Source organism: Oryctolagus cuniculus, chromosome 12, assembly GCF_964237555.1.
Source record: "Oryctolagus cuniculus chromosome 12, mOryCun1.1, whole genome shotgun sequence".
Lineage (NCBI taxonomy): Eukaryota > Metazoa > Chordata > Mammalia > Lagomorpha > Leporidae > Oryctolagus > Oryctolagus cuniculus.
The window spans coordinates 2,825,386-2,841,761 of NC_091443.1; the positions used below are offsets into that span (position 1 = coordinate 2,825,386).

At 64.6% G+C, this 16,376-nt stretch overlaps 1 protein-coding gene across 6 annotated transcripts in view; it reads left to right on the forward strand.

The window, feature by feature from the left end:
• SLCO3A1 (solute carrier organic anion transporter family member 3A1) overlaps positions 1-16,376 on the forward strand; it is a 159,075-nt gene that overhangs the window by 106,097 nt on the left and 36,602 nt on the right. For all 6 annotated transcript variants that reach the window (XM_070053478.1, XM_070053479.1, XM_070053475.1 and 3 more), the window contains exon 3: positions 11,126-11,224. In XM_070053478.1, coding sequence (XP_069909579.1) covers positions 11,126-11,224 — 99 coding nt within the window. The remainder of the gene's footprint in view (positions 1-11,125; positions 11,225-16,376) is intronic.

Below are 16,376 nucleotides of genomic sequence, written 5' to 3' on the forward strand. Positions count from 1 at the left end.
TGGGGTGCACACACACTTCCTCGGTCGCCTCTTCCTGCTGGGCTGACCCCTCCATCCCCGCACAGTGCCCTTCCTTGTCTCTGTGAACGGTTTCTCTGAAAGTCTATGTTGTCTCACACCTGCTCGTTTTCGGTTTCTGTTAGCATGGAATATCTTTTTCCAACCTTTCGCTTCCAGTCTGCGGGATCTTTATTGGTGAGTTGTGTTTCTTGTAGGCCGCAAATAGAAGGGTGCTGTTTTTAAATCCTTCAGCCAGTCCGTGTCCTGTAACTGGACAGTTCAGTCCACTCACATGCAAGGTCATTTCTGGTGAGCGGCGGCTTGGCCCTGCCATTTTTCTGTCCGTAACCCCATTGTTGTTTTGCATCGCCTTTGCACCGTTGCCGGGAGGTTTTCTGCCGTCCCGCTCTTTCAGGGTGCTGCTTGTCTTTCTCTTTCTGTGCGTGTCACATCCTTAAGCGTCATTTGTACGGCCGGCCGGGTGGTGACAAATGCCTTCAACAATCTCTGTGTGTTATGGAAGGCCTTTATCTCGCCTCAGTCGTGACGAGCGCGGGACAGGGGGCGGGGTTCCGGGCGGCAGTTTTGTTTTTAAGGACGTGGGCTGCGTCTCCCCACTCTCCCCGTCTGCGGGGTTTCTCACGAGAAATCTGTGAATCGGGTCGGAGACCCCTTAAAGGCGACCTGGCGTTTCTCCCCGGCACCTTAGGATCTTTCCTTTGTCTTTTATTCTGGAATCTTGAACATAACACGTCGCAGTCCCGACCTCCGGTCTTGTCCGGGGTTCTGTGTGCTTCCGGTACTGGAACGTCCATATCTTGGTCCACATTCGGGATATGTTCCGCTCCACTGCCTAGGTTTCTGGCTCACTCTGCCTCTCCGCTTCTTCAGGGATGCCCCAGCCACGTCTGTTTGTCCCTTAGATCCTCAGCACTCGTGTTTTGTTGATTTTTTTCTTCTTTGTTGTTTTTTGGCCTTGGACTCCCAGCTCAGAAATCCTTCCTTGAGCCCCACCGGGCCTGCCGTGCAGTTTCCACGGTCTTCTCTACTTGATGGACTGAATTCTTCACTCCTGGTATTTCAGTTGGATTATTAATATTTCTGTTCCCCAACAGAATTTCTCATCCGTGTCCTACTTAGGTTTCTTTAGCTCACGTCTTCGCTTGTCTGTTTCGAGTCCTCTGCCATCAGTCTGGCAAATTTCTTCTCAGACGTTGGTCAGTGTCCTCGTCCTCACGGCCCGATGCTGGGATCTCTGTCCCCTTCGGTGAGTCACACTTTCTCCTTCATGTTTCTCTTATTTCTGCCATTCTGACGCGTCTGGAGAAACCAGTTGATATCAACTCTTAAGTCTTTGTTCTTGGGAGTGTGCCGTGTGGATAGCAGGTGCCTGCACCTTCAGGGGGGTCCAGACGGGTGTGCAGGGGCCTGGGAGCTGTGCCAGCTGCTGTGGGGGGAGTGGAAGTCCAGGGTGGTGCCTACAACATACGTGGTGGTTTACTGGTGTTGTCAGGGAGCACACAGGTGCACGAACCACACAGAGGACCCCTGCACTGTGCAGCATGAGCCTGGGGTCCTCCTGGCCTGTAGCTCCGTCCCAGGATTCCCACAGTCACAGGTGCAGGGGAGCCGCCATCTGCCCGGGAGCCGCCCCGTCCCTGAGCTGGGCACCGTGGGGGGCTGAGGGAGGAAGGCAGCCTGCCCCGTGTTCGCAGTTATGTGAGCCCCCGTCCCCTCCACCTCAGACGACAGTGGGGACCGCAAGTCCCTTCGCAGGGGAGCTGGGCGTCTGCGGGATCCTCTGGCCCGGCTCTGGGGAGGCCTGTGCAGTCCCTGCTGGTGCACGGAGCCTCCCCGGCTGTAGATTTTCATGGGAAACTTCCCTCCCGCGAGTGCCCAGGCCACAGCTGCTCCTGTCCCCCTGGTGTCTCCCCAAGACCAAAATCAGCGTCTTTTCTCTATTTGGCCGCGCTGGGCTCCTGGGGCTGGGATTTCAGCGTGTGACTCTGGCAGCGTGAGGGATGGGACGTGGACATTGAGGCCACGCCCACGTCCGGCCCAGGCTGCCCCCTGCCCCGAACAACACCGCAAGCAAAGCCGGGTGGTGCAGGCGAGGTGGGCGGGGCTGCAGGTGCGGGAGCTGTCCGTGGGCTGCGTGCTGCCCCAGCCCTTGGAGGGAAGCAGCGCGGCCGTCGAGTGAGCGGTCACACTTCCCGCTCGGACGGCAGGGCCGTCCCTTGCCCTCCTCACCCCGTGAGTCAGTTCCAGTCTCTCCTCCGGGCCCAAACCTGATTAGGACAGCCCCACCTCTAAACCTGTTTGTCACCCGGGGACGTGAGACTCCGGCCCTCTCCCCACCCCTGCCCCAGACTGCAAACCTGGTTCCAGCCGTTGTCATCCAGGATTTACTAGAAAAACCACCTTTTAAAAAGACTGACTGACGTATTTGAAGGGCAGAGTGACCGGGGGAGGGGTGAGTGGAGAGATCCTGTGTGCGCCGGTTCATTCTTCAAAGGCCTGCGGAAGCCAGGTCTGGGCCAGGGTGGAGCCGGGGCCAGGAGCTCCGTCCAGACCTGCCACGTGGGCGCAGGGCCTGAGCCCGTGATCAGCTGCCGGTGCCGTCTCAGGCGCATCAGCAGTGAGCCGGAGGCTCCTAGGCGAGCTCGCCCTCCTCGCCCCGGGCTGGGGACGCCTCAGGCAGGGAGGTCGGGCCTCCCTGCTGCACAGCCTGAGAGCCCGCGTCTCCCTGAGCCTCGGGTGCCCCATCTCAGGCCCATTTCTCGGGGAGACTCAGCTGTGCACAGATACTGGGGCCGCTGCTCTGTGCCGGCCGCTGTGCCGGTGAATCCAGGCTATGGGTCAGCGGCTCTCGGCCAGGGGCGTGGTTACGCCCAGGGGACATCTGATGTGGGTTGGGGAGGAGCTGAGGACTGACCCCACAGTGCCAGGGGTGGTCATGTGGTCTCATCACAGCCCCACCCCCCCCAAGCCTGGACGTGATTTGGTAGGTGGAACCGACGGCCTGCAGCAGGCGGGTCACTGCCCTGTTTTCCCAGTGGAGCCAAGGAGGCTGAGGACTTGGGGGCCGCGGGCCTGACCTCCTGCCCCCGAGCCGGCAGCCTGGACTCGGGCCTCAGGCTGCACACAGGGGCCCAGGAAGACCCCAGACTCAGGGTGGCAGGGGGGCCTCTGGCAGGACCTCACTGCTCTCAAGGGTGGGACATGGGCCCCCCTGGAAGGCGCAGCCCGCTGTGCTTTGGGTGGGTTCCCGCCACGTGGTTTACTCTCCCTGCCAGCAGTGTGTTCCCGCGTCCTCAGGCACCGCCTGGGGCCGCTGGGCCCTGGGATTTACAGGGGTGGGGGGTGATGCACGGCGTGTCCTCCGGTTTTGGGGAGAATCTGCCGGCTCCGGCCCTGCTCCCTGCTACCCACTGGGCGTAGGGAAATCCTCACCAGCCAGACCCAGACAGCCAGGGCCAGAGCCCCCTGAGCGGAGCACCGGCTGCTCACGGGGCGGGGTGGGGTCCGTGCATGGGGACTTCCGCTCCCTCCCTTCTCGGGGCACGCCCCACCCAGGGAGCTGTGGCCGCACCCAGGCAGATTTCCAGCACAAGGACAGAAAGAGCTCAGGCCGAGTGCTGTGACAGAAGGGCAAGAAGAGAGAGTCCAGGAAGGCTGCGTGGAGGCGGTGGTATTTAAGGCAGACTTTGAGTGGCAGGCGCACCTTTGAGGCCGTGCTGGGAGCCTGGAGTGGAGGGAGAAGGGGGCCCGCAGCACAGCAGCGGGGGCCGGGCCCGACCACCATGATGGCACAGGAGTGCCTGGGCTGCCGGCTCGAGACACCCCGGTCCTGCCGCTGTGCTTGGTGACCTCGGCCTGGCCAGGCAGGGTGACCGCGGCCCCAGCCCTGCAGGCACGCGTCAGGCATCCCTGTGCCTTCCCATTTGCCGAGACGCACTCTGGAGGCCCCCTGGTTCCCGGTGCCAGGAAGGGAAGCCCTGCAAGGACATGGGGCCGAGGCCCACCTAGCCCGGAGCTGTCCATCAGGCTGAAACCCCTGGGGAGCCCAGGCAGCACCCGTCTCTGGGGCAGGACCCAGGCCCGCTGTCGCCGTCAGCGTGCAGCAGGTGTGCAGGGCCAGAGGCAGATCTGAGCGAGAGGCAGCCGGCCCGGCTTGTAGCTCCTGGCCACAGCCGCCTGCCGTGGGTGCACCTTGCTCTTAGGGGGTCTGGCATCGGCCGCAAGCCCCATCCAGGGCCTCCTGTCCGCTCCAGCACCAGTGAGGGCCAGCCTGCTGTGCGGTGTCTCCCGGCGTCCTGCCGTTTGGTCCTCGCACGCTCGTGCCCGGCAGGCTCCTCCCGGGGATGTGCTCCGCTGCGGTGTCAGGGCCTCGGCCTCGGTGTCAGCCGAGGGGGCTGCAGGAGAACGCGCTCTGCTCTCGGGGGGAGCCTTCCGCCCAGGCCACAGCCGGTCCCCATCTCTGCAGGGCAAGGCTGCCCTCTAGTGGCCAAGAGCCACAGCCGCTCCTGGTTTAGATGCAGCCTTGGACCCAGGTGGGCGGGGCAGGGGACCGGCCACGTGCATCCCAGTTCCCTTCTTGGGCTCATCCTGGGAGGGGGGCGGTCAGCCCGAGGGAGCACCTGCCGTGCGGGGGCAGAGCGCTCGGCTCACATCCCTGAGTTCTCACAGCTTCACAGCATGGAAGTTCTCACCCCCACCACCCGTAAGTCCAGGCAGGACCCAGGATCCCACCCTGGAGGGTCCCCGGCCAGCCGTCGCCATGCGGCCCTGGTGCGTGTCCTCTCCCTAGCCCGCGTGGCCTCCGGGCGGGACTTCTGCTTTCTCAGCCTCACCTGTGGCCGTGGGGCCTCATGTGCAGAGCTCTGGGCCCTGCCTGCCCGGGCTTGTCCTGGTCACTGCTAAGCAGTCAGGGTGCCCGCCCTCCCATGGTCAGGAGGGGCAGGACAGGGCCTGGGGGTTCATATCCTTGCCAGGACCCTCGGGAGTGCCGGGACCCTGGTCCACGTGGACATCGAGATGCCACCACGACCTGTGCTTCCGACGACCTGTGCTTGGCCGGGCTGTGCTGGGGGTCACTGCGCCTCAGAGCTGCGCACACAGCAGTGTGGCTGGGTGGGTAGCGTCGGCCGTGGGTGGCAGGACAGGTAGCCGGTGCTGCCTCTGTAGCAGCCACAGCAGGGGTTGGCACCTGGCACCGGGGGAGGCCTCGCAAGCGCCGATGCCGGAGGCCCCGAGCGGGCCCATGTGGTCAGCGCTGTGGCTGTTGTCCCCACCCCGAGGTGACGGTCACTTCATCAGTTCACGCGGCATCGAGGGCCAACCCCAGCCGTGCAGCTCAGTGGCCTGGTCCTCAGATCGTGCGCCCGCGACTGTGAGATTCTTTCAGGGTGAAGAAAGGGGGTTTCGTTTGCAGAAAATCGCATAAGAAAATGTATACTGATTCCTGACAGCAAAAAAGACTGCTGCCGTTTCTTTTAAAGGAAAACTCACATCTGTACGGCTTAGATTTGTTTTCGTGTTTATTTGAAAATAAAGTCAGAGAGGGTGAAAGAGAGATCATCCCTCTGCAGCAGCCCGGGCGGGCCAGGCGGAAGCCGGGAGCCAGGGACTCCAGCCAGGTCTCCCACATGGGTGGCGGGGACCCCAGGACCTGAGCCATCGCTGCCACCTCCCAGGCTGTGGGTGAGCAGGGAGCTGGATCGGAAGCAGAGCCAGGGCCTGAACCAGGAACCCCAGAATGAGGGGCAGGCTCCCCGGGCAGTGTCCGCACTGCTGTGCCAAATGCCCACCTGAGTGGCCTTTGTCCATGTGACTCTGTCTGTCGCCCACTCTCTAAGCCAGCGACTCCCGCCTCAGTGCTCGGCAGAGAGAGTGTGAGAGCCAGAGTCTGAGCCCGGAACTCGCCGGAAGCCTCTCTGGCGGGACACAGGCTCAGGGACACCAGACAGCAGCAGGACTCAGCCCTGAGCTGCCCCTCGGGGCCGGCAGCAGCAGTGTCCACCCCGTGCAGAGACCCAGGGCGTCCCGTTAGGGAGTGAGTGAGTCCCTGGGTATCTGTAGGACGGGTCTGGATCTGCCTTCGGCAGTGCCAAGTCTGTGCCACCAGGTGGCAGACGCGTGCGGCTGGGGTCAGCCTGGGCTCTGTCCTGGCAGGCCCTGGTGTCACTGCTTAAACTGGAGGGAGAGGGCGGCGTCTCTTCACACAGTGCTGCGCAGGCCTGCGGCCGGCCAGGGGCCGTCTCTGAGTGAGGGGAGGAACAGAGGTGTCCTCAGGTCTGTCCCTTCCCTGTGTCAGCCAGAGCAAGGCCCACAGCTTCCTTGGAAAGGGACTGCGATGGACCTCATCAGTGCCAAGACACTGTGGCCCCACCTTCAGTGGTCCTCGTGTGCCCCCTGAGCAGTCCCGGGGAGCCACAGAGCGGGGCAGCACTGACCTCAGGGAGCACCCGGGGAGCCACAGAGCACGGCAGCACTGACCTCAGGGAGCACCCGGGGAGCCACAGAGCAGGGCAGCACTGACCTCAGGGAGCACCTGGGGAGCCACAGAGCAGGGCAGTACTGACCCCGGGGAGCACCCGGGAGCCACAGGGCGGGGCTGCACTGACCCCGGGGAGCCACAGGGCAGGGCTGCACTGACCCCGGGGAGCGCCCGGGAGCCACAGGGCAGGGCTGCACTGACCCCGGGGAGCGCCCGGGAGCCACAGAGCGGGGCTGCACTGACCCCGGGGCTCCCTTTCTGCTGGGAGGCGGGTGCTGTGTCACGGGAAGGTTGTGGGTTATGGGTGGTAGGTGCACCGGCCGTGCAGGGTAGAGGGGAGGCGCATCCACGGGCCCCGGCTCCCTGCTGCCAGGGCCCTCTTCCTCGGTGTCCCTTCCCTACCCGGGACAGGCCCTGCGGCAGTGGCTGCCTGTGGCCCGGAGGCACTGGGGGTCCCGGGGGCCCAGCTCTGAGTCTCAGAGCCTGTGTGTCCTGCACTCAGGTGGGCGCTCACACAGCGTAGCTGAAGAGGAACGGGGGGAGGGGGGATCCCAGGGGCGGCGAGAGCTGTCCCACTCACGGGCACAGCCACGGCCCCTCGGACACTGAGCTCTGAGAGGCAGGCCGCTTCCTGCAGGACATTCCAGAACCTTCCAGAACGTGAGATCTGGAGGCTTTCGTCGTCATCTCTGAGGAGGAGCTGCTTAGAAAACGGTCCCGGGGTCTCAGCCGAAGGGAGAGTGCCCTTCACGTGGAAAGACAACACCACGATCTCGCGTGGGCCCGCTGGGGGGGAAACCGTGCCTTCTCCAGGCTGCCCTGGTGTGTGGGGTCTCTGTGGCAGACCCTGCCGTCCCCGTGTCCCCGCCCAAGCCCCCAGCCCTGATCACCGGCCCCTGAGGCTCCCCAGGGGTGCCATTCCGTCTGCTGTGCTCAAGGGCAGAGGCCAGGCCAGGGACTCAGCTGTCCCCACAAGTGGAGCGGCAGCGCCACGGGAGCACAGCACAGCAGCGCCACGGCAACTCACCACAGTAGTGCCATGGCAGCACACCACGGCAGCGCCACAGCAACACGCCACGGCAGCACCATGGCAGTGCCACAACAGCACCACAGCAGCTCACCACAGTAGCACCACAGTAGCGCCGCGGCAGCTCACCACAGTAGTGCCATGGCAGCACACCATGGCGGCACACCACAGCACAGCCACGGCAGCTCACCACAGCAGCTCACCCATCGTTTCCTTCCAGGGAACCGAAAGCTTGACTCTCTGGCCCATTAAGCGTCAGGTTCATCTGGGGGACTGCTGCTGACACCTGCCTAGGCCACGTGTGCCATTTGCGAGAGAGGGCCCGTGACCGCAGCAGGTGCTGGGGTTGGCCGCCCGCCAGCCGCCTGCCAGTCGTGGGGCCCCGGGGGGCCGTCCTGATGATGATGATTCTGGCTCGTGGTTTTGCAGGTGCGCAGGCCTACATCAGCCACCTGCGCTGGCACAGCCCCCGGTGATGCGTCCTGGCTGGCAGAGTCCCGGGGTGGTGAGGCTGCCACCTGGCCAGGACAAGGGACACGTGAGAGGAAAGGCCACCACAAGACACCAAACATGGAGTGAGGGGGAGGGTCATCGTTGGGGGTGGGGACTGGCCAGGCTGCCTCGCTGTGCACAGAGGACAGCAGCCTGCGCTGGGAGAACAGGGCTACACGGCTCTGCAGAGGTCAGGACGTGGGAGCCGCAAGTCCTGGTAGGGTGGGGGTGGAGCTGACAATGTGATTGGGCCATTTGGTCACCTGACTTCTAGTAAGCCAGGCCGGGCTTGGGAAGACGGCGCCGTTTACTAACAGCACGCGTGCGCCCGCCTCTGTCCCCCGAGGCCGCCAGGGGCTGCACCTTCAAGACCTAACCTGATGGGAAGCGCCTTCAGAGCCCCATGATGGGGTTACCTTTCCACCCTGAGCGCCCTCCGGGTGCAGCTTCGGGCTGTGGCAGGGGTGCCGGGAGGCCGGGCATGCCCAAGGCTGCAGGTGTGGGCCCACCCCTTGGCCGAGAGCTGTGCTCCTGGGCCTGGGCCTGTCCTTTGCGGACGGCCTGAGCGAGCAGTTTGTTTGCTGGGTGTCTCTGGAGCGGTCACTGCGGCTGTGGCCGTGTCCCCTGCCGCCTGGACGGGGGACATGCTGGCTTCAGGATTCAGCCCCGAGCAGCAGTCTGTGCCATGGTCCCGGGCGCCCCGCTGGGCCCTCCCCCACTGCTTGCTCGGGGCTCTCCGCCTCCTCCCAGCCGCCCTGTGGAGGCCCCGGGCTGGCCTGATGGCTGAGGCCACCCCACTTCCGGCCGAGCGCTGACAGATGCCCCCCCTGTCCCCATGACCGCAGCTGCCTTTGTGGCCCGACCAGGCTGTGGCAGGGCGGGACTGGCGAGCGGAGGCGGGAGCCAGGGGCGCGGTCCCTGCTGAGCACACACGAGGGAGTTTGAAGCAGTTGAGGTTGGACATTTCCTGACCCGCAGAGCCACCTCCCGAGGGAGGCTTACATCCCACCTGTGGTGGCTGGCACCCTCCCCCGCTCTTCCCTCCGTCACACGTCACCTCTGCCACGCCGTCGTGGATCCAGGCCACAAGAGCTCTCACGTGCACTTGCTTGCATCTTTCTTCCCGGTCCGGTCCCAAGCTCCATGCAGGCCAGGGTGTTTGGCTGCCCGGTGCAACGCTGAGCCCCCCTCCACCCATAAAGAGTGCTTGGTATACAGCAGGAGCTCAATAAGCATTGACTGAATGGATGAGTATCCAGGTGGTTCCATGATGGCATCATTGCGAGAGCCGCACCCAAGCAGACCGGATGGGAGACGGGCTCTCCGCCGACCCCTGACCTCACCTCCATGGACACCCCTGCCGGCCCCTGCTGGCCCCTGTTGGCCCCTGCCCTTCGGGGCATCTGCCTGGGTGGGAGAAGCCTCATGTGGCTTGTCCCCACCGGGTGGGCAGCTTCCTAGGGACAGGCACCTGTTTTGTTTCTGCCCCGGGGCCTGGGGGTTTCATCTGGGCTCAGGACTTTGCCAGGGAGACCAGACGGGTCCGTGCATATTCCCGTGGGAGGAATGCCGTGGCGCTCACGGAAGTGGAACTAGCAGATGAGGGTCTTTTATTGAAAAAAAAAAAAAATCGGTGTCCATGTGGTTCGTCCATGACTCATTTTCCATGAACCGTCTGAAGGCTGCCCGCTGCAGCCGCTGGGTTCGTCAGCGCGTGCCCCAGGCCTGCGCCCGCTCGTGCCCCCCAGGGACACGCAGGCCGGGTCCCAGATCCGCCACGGCAGACGGCGACTCCGAGATCCCTGACACCTCAGGGCCCCAGGTGCCACGCCGCGATCGTCCTTTCCTGCTCAGTGTGGCGCTCACAAACATCACATTACGTTTGAAAATAATTGCGGCTTAGATTTCTCTTACACGCCAAGACCCGAGTTTGCACCGTGAGTGCTGGAGCATCAGAGCCAACGGTAAATGTGGTTACACAGAACCAAGTAAACGTGAAAGCAAAGTTACAAGAATCCATCCGGGAGCTTGTGCTCTGGCATAGTGGGTGAAGCCGCCACCCAGGATGCCGGCATCCATACGGGCACAGGTTCAAGTCCCAGCTGCTCCACTTCCAATCCAGCTCCCTGCCAATGGCCTGGGCAAAGCAGCAGAAGATGGCCCACGTGCCTGGGCCCTGCCACCCGCATGGGAGACCTGGATGGAGCTCCTGGCTGCAGCCTGACCCCCTGACCCATCCCTGGCCATTGCGACCGTCTGGGGAGTGAAACAGCAGGTGGAAGGTCTCTCTCGGTCTCTCTCTCTCTCTCTCTCTAACTCTGACATTCAAATAGATAAGTAAATCCTTTTAAGAAATCCTTCCAAAACGGTGGATGGTGAGGAAGTGAAGGGTTGAACGCCAGACGTGGGTGTCCGTGCGAGTGTTGTTTCCTGGCTGCTGTGCGGGGTGACGGCCCCCAACAGCAGGAGTTCCAGGGCCCACAGATAGCGCAAAGCAGTCAAAATAGAGCCACACGTGGATCTAGAACTTCTGCACAAAAACGAGCTCGTCCTTCAATCCTGCCTCTCCTGGATCTCTTTTCTAAACTACTGACTTAGTTTATCTGAAAGGCAGAGTGAGAGAGCGGGAGGTCTTCCATCCGCTGGTCACTCCCCGACGCCCACAGTGGCCAGGGCTGGGCCAGGCTGGAGCCAGGAGCTCTATCGGGTCTCCCACGTGGGTGCAGGGGCCCAAGCACTTGGGCGTCTCCCACTGCTTTCCCAGGTACACTAGCGGGGAGTGGGGCAGCAGTGCAGCAGCCGGGACTTGGATGGCTGGCGCTCTGGGGCAGGATGCCAGCATCACCAGTGCGGCTTAGCCGGCTGTGCCACGATGACACGGCCTCCTTCGGGGAACTCTGGCGTGCTTCCGGGCGGTGGAATATTCTAGCGTGTCACGGGGTGTCGAGCGCCTTCCCAGACGTGGGAAACGCTAGTTTTTCCCCAGCAGGGTTCTCGGCTGCCGGCCGTGCTGTGGCCCGTGTGAGCGCTCGTCCGGACGGGTGACTGCGCACTGACCTCCCGGGTGACCGCGCCGTCCTGACCGCTGCCTCGTTTCGTTCCCTCAGGAATCCTGTTCACGATGCTGGTGTTTGGCCCGGCCTGCGGCTTCATCCTGGGCTCGTTCTGCACCAAGATCTACGTGGACGCGGTCTTCATCGACACAAGTAAGCCGCCCGTGCCGTCCACACGCACTGCTGCCCACGTGGTGGGTCACGGCCCTCCCCCTGGAACACAGCCCTGCCCCCGGACCACGGCCCTCCCCCCGGACCACAGCCCCCCCGACCACGGCCCTCCCCCCAGACCACGGCCCTCCCCCCGGACCACGCCCCCCGACCACGGCCCTCCCCCCGGACCACGCCCCCCCCGACCATGGCCCTCCCCCGGACCACGGCCCTCCCCCAGACCACAGCCCTCCCCCCAGACCACGGCCCTCCCCCCGGACCACGGCCCTCCCCCCGGACCACAGCCCTCCCCCAGACCACGGCCCTGCCTGTGACGAGCCCATTTGCCTGGGCTCGTGTGGCCTCTGCCATGTCCGGGCCACACTGTCGCCCCCAGGAGGGCTCTCCCTCAGACGTGTTCTTTCCTTATCTGAAACCTGGGAGTGACAGTAGCTGTGTCTGCCCCGCTGAGCTCTTAGGAAACTTCTGTGGGCAGTGCGGGTGTGGGAGCTCCTGGCGCTGTAGCCCACGAGACGGCCATGCCGTCGACAGCAGAGGTGGGGGCTGTGATGGGCCGTGTGGGGTGCACTGCCCCCGCGGGTCAGGGACACAGATGGGAAAAGGCCTTCTGAGACAGGGCCGGGGGGTCCTGTGTGGGGACACGCCCCATGCCCACCCCATCAGCGAGAGCCAGTGGGGTCTCCAGGGCGCCAGGCCCGGTCGTGGCTGGCGCCGGGGCTGTGTGCTCGTGCTGCTGTTCCCCGGTCTCTGTGGTCGGACGCAACACAGCTGGTTGTGTGGTCCACATGGCACGTCCAGTGCTGGCCCAGGCTCGGCCGCGGTTCACCCTGACCCTGGCTGCCCGTGACACCGGCCCTCGGTGCGTCTGCTGGGAGTGGCGCACGGTCTGTCCACGCACACATGGAGCCTCCTGTTGTGCCTGGGGCCGCGGCCGGGTGTCAGCCTGATGTGGGTCAGTGGCGGGAGGTGCCCCTTCGAGCTCACTCCTGGGGCGGGCCGCTTCCAGGCCCCACCTCCCATGGTTCCCCGGAGCCAGAGGGGGTGGGCGAGGTCCCGGGGCTGCTGCAGCCGGGGGCACACTCGGGAGGAACTGCTACAGCAGGATGGATCTCCGAGAGCTCCGGGGCCTCAGCTGCCGCGTGTCCCTGAACCAGAGCCCTGCTCTCCTGTCGGGCAGCGGATGGCGAGCCCTGGGTCCTCCCTCCCAGCACCCCCGCCCAGCCGTCCACCCCCGGGGCCCGGGTCCTTCCTCCCAGCACCACCCCCACCCCCGCCCAGCTGGCCCACCCTCGGGGCCCGGGTCCTTCCTCCCAGCGCCCCCCCACCCAGCCGGCCCGCCCTCGGGGCCCCTGGGTCCTCCCTCCCAGCGCCCCCGCCCAGCCGTCCACCCTCAGGGGCCTGGGTCCTTCCTCCCAGTGCCACCCCCACCCCCGGCCCAGCTGGCCCGCCCTCAGGGCCCCTGGGGACTCCTCTCCTCTCCACCCATCGCCTCCTGACAAGGCTGCACCTGCTAAGTCGCCCAGAGAAGTCACGGCTCCTCAGTGCCCTGGAGTCCCCGTGGCCTCAGCCCGTTCCTCCCAGCGAGGCCTTTCCTGGCCCCTAACGGTGTCACAGACTCACCCGTGTCGGCGGGTGCTGGGGCTCCAGTGGGGGGGGGGGGCGCTAGGCAGGCTGGGCGGCGCAGGCCGGGAGCAGCAAGGGCTCTAGCCAGTGCGAAGGCCACCAGGGAGGCCACGGACTGGGCAGCCGACTTCACCCCACGCCTGCCAGCGCCAGGCCCTTGAACCCCGGTGTGTGAAAGTCAGACTCTGAGCTGAGGGAGCCCTGGAGTCCGTCTCCTCTGCCCTGGCTCAGGAAGTGGAGGCCCGGGGAGGGGAGGGGTGCCCCACCCACGGGTGCGCCCGTGTGGAAGTGGAGCTGCAGGAGGAATTTATTTTGGGGCAAAGAGAATTAAAATCCACGCAACCTTGGGCCTCTGACATTCTATGAAAATGTGTATTATGGGGAAAAAAATCCCTTTAAAAATATGTTTATTTGCAAGGTGGGGAGACAGTCTCCATCCGCCGGCTCACTCCCCAAACGCCCCGGCAGCAGGGCTGAGCCAAGCTGAAGCCAGGGCTCAGCACTCCATCTGGGTTCCCAAGTGGGGGTGGCAGGGACCCAGGAACCAAACACTTGCCACCTGCTGGGGAAGTATTAGCAGGAAGCTGAATGAGAAGCGAGGCCAGGACTTGAACCCCGGGCCCTCCTACTCAGGGATGTGGGCGTGGTCAGCGGCAGTTTAACCTTCGGCCGCGAGTTTCTCTCCTGCTCCCTGTCCCCTCGTCCTGTGGCGGTGCCTGGACCTGAACCCCAGCCTCCCGAGCAGCACGCTGGTGTCTGCCCAACAGCGACCCGGCTGGCTCCCTTCTGCGTGAGGCAGCATCTCCTCTCATCGCCTGCAGTGACCAAGGGGTCGGCAGGTGCCGGCCTGGCCTGTCCCCTCCCACCCAGGTCCCCTGGGTGTGCCCGTGCCGCGCCCCGCCTGCAGGCCTGTCCCAGCCTGACCTGCTCAGCGGCGTTGCTGGCCCCGCAGGGCCCAGGGTGAAGGGGCGCGAGTGGCAGCGCAGACTCCCTGGGCTGGCGGTGAGCGTCCCTTGGGAAGGCAGGGGGCTCTGCTTGGTCTCTGCCATCCCCTCCCACCTCCCACCGGACAGGAAGGCAGCAGCAGCCTTCAGAGGGCCTGGCCAGCAGAGGGCAGCAGAGCACCGTCCACACCATTCCAGGGTCGGCCTTGGAATTCCGCTTGCCAGCGATTTTCATTGTTCCTATGCTGGCGGTCTGGGAGTGGACTGGGGCTGTCCTTTTTTTTTTTTTTTTTTTTCTTTTTTTTTTTAAGACTTTATTTATTTGAAAGGCAGAGTTAACAGAGAGAGAGGGAGGGATGTCTTCCGCCTACTGGTTCCCTCTCCAAATGGCTGCAATGAGGGGGCTGGGCAGGCCAGAGCCAGGAGCCAGAAGCTCCATCCAGGTCTCCCACGCGGGTGCAGGGGCCCAAGCGCTTGAGCCATCTCCCACGGCTTTCCCAGGCCATAGCGAGGAGCCGGGTTGGAAGCGGAGCAGCCAGGGAAGTGCATTGGGCGCCCGCGTGGGATGCTTGCGTTGCTGTTGGCAGCTTTCCTGGCTGTGCCGCAGCGCCGGCCCTGGGCCTGTGCTCTGGGGAGGGGGCTTTTCAGCCGCCCCTGCCTTTTGCTGACTTATCTGCACCAGGGTCTCTCTTCACGTCCCAGGGAGTGGGGCCGCTGCCTCCAGCCCTTCTGCCAGGCCCGTGCGCTCCCAGCTGATGGCTCACTAAAGCCACACACACGTGCCCCCAGTCCTCGGGCCCTGCTGCAGGAGGGGTCCTGCTGCCGCATGTTGGTTGTGCCAAAGCCTCGAGCCGGTCCCTGGCCTGCGCTTGGGGCACGGGGAGGGGCGGGTTCACCGTAAGCCAGCGCCCCTGCTCCGCATCTTCCCCGGACTTGGGACAAGGATGCGACTCGCAAGGACCCGCTCACCTGTTCTCTGGGCCCTCAGTGGAGGGAGCGCAGCTCACCCAGAGCAAAGCCCAGATGCTGAGGGTGCCGCACTTAGAAAGATGCAAGTCTAAAGGAAGGAGCCGCCCGTGTCTGCACCGCACACAGGCCCAGCCGGTCCCAGCCTCGGGGCAGGCGTCCATCACAGCCCACCTGGCAGGCATGGCTCCCCACCCCGACATGGGCACCAGGAGCACCTTCCCCACCACTCCAACATGTGTACCAGGTGACACCTCTCCCACCACAACATGGGCACCTGGGACGCCACCCCACCCCAACACAGGCACCAAGGGACACCTCTCCCACCCTAATACTGGCACCAGGGCACAGCTCCTCCCCCCGACATGGGCACCAGGGGACACCTCTCCCACCCCAACACAGGCACCAGGGGATACCTCTCCCACCCCAACACAGGCACCAGGGGACACCTCTCCCACCCCAACACAGGCACCAGGGCACAGCTCCTCCCCCCGACATGGGCACCAGGGGACACCTCTCCTACCCTAATACAGGCACCAGGGGACACCTCTCCCACCCCAACACAGGCACCTGGGGACACCTCTCCTACCCTAATACAGGCACCAGGGGACGCCTCTCCCACCCCAACACAGGCACCTGGGGACACCTCTCCTACCCTAATACAGGCACCAGGGGACACCTCTCCCACCCCAACATGGGCACCAGGGGACACCTCTCCCACCCCAACACAGGCACCAGGGCACAGCTCCTCCCCCCTCATGGGCAGCTCCCCCACCCCCCGACACGGGCCACCTGGGGACAGCTCCCAACACGGGTGCCGGGGCACAGCTCTCCTTGCTCTGCTCTGCTCCTCTTCGACTCCGTCTCCCTTCCCCAGGGTCCCTGGGATTGAAACAGCGTCCACGTTTCCCGGGTGAGCTGTGGCGGCAGGGAGCCAAGCCTGCCCATCGAGACCCCAAGGGTGGCCGCCTTGCACAGCCGTCCCCTTAGCCTCATGTGCTGCCCCCAGCCCGTTGCGTTCCCGAGTGTTCTCAGTGAGGTTTGGTGCACCTGAGTCGGTGACAAGGCGCTGCGTCTTCGCCCTGAGCGTGCATCCGACTGTAGTCTGAAACCGCAGTAACTTGTCAATGCCAAGACCAGGACCAGGAGCAGGAGCAGACAGAGCCAGCCCCTCTGCTCCGGGGGATGGGGGCTCCGGTCAGGGCCGGCCAGGGTGCACTGCAGAACCAGACACGCCTGGGGTCTCGGGGGCTGAAGATGGGGCTCCCCGCCCTCGCCGTGTCCTGTGCTGCTCCTCGGGGTGCGTTGTTCATTGCAGCAACTTGAGGAAGGGGCGTGGGTGTCACGCGCCCGCTCACGCCTGCACTGCAGAAGCAGCAAGCTTCCCTGGTGGCCACACCCACCTCGAGTGCAGGGCGTGGCCTCCTGTCCTCATACTCCTCCCTCCGTTCTTGGCCCACCCTGTGGGTTGTCCCGCTCACTGGGGCACCCCCATGCCCCATGGGCAGCATCCAGGGTGGAGGGGGGTGCTCCCCGTAATTCGCCCGGATGCCCGTGAAATCGTGTTCTTGCAAGATGGGCAGCTCAGAACCTCAGAGCCG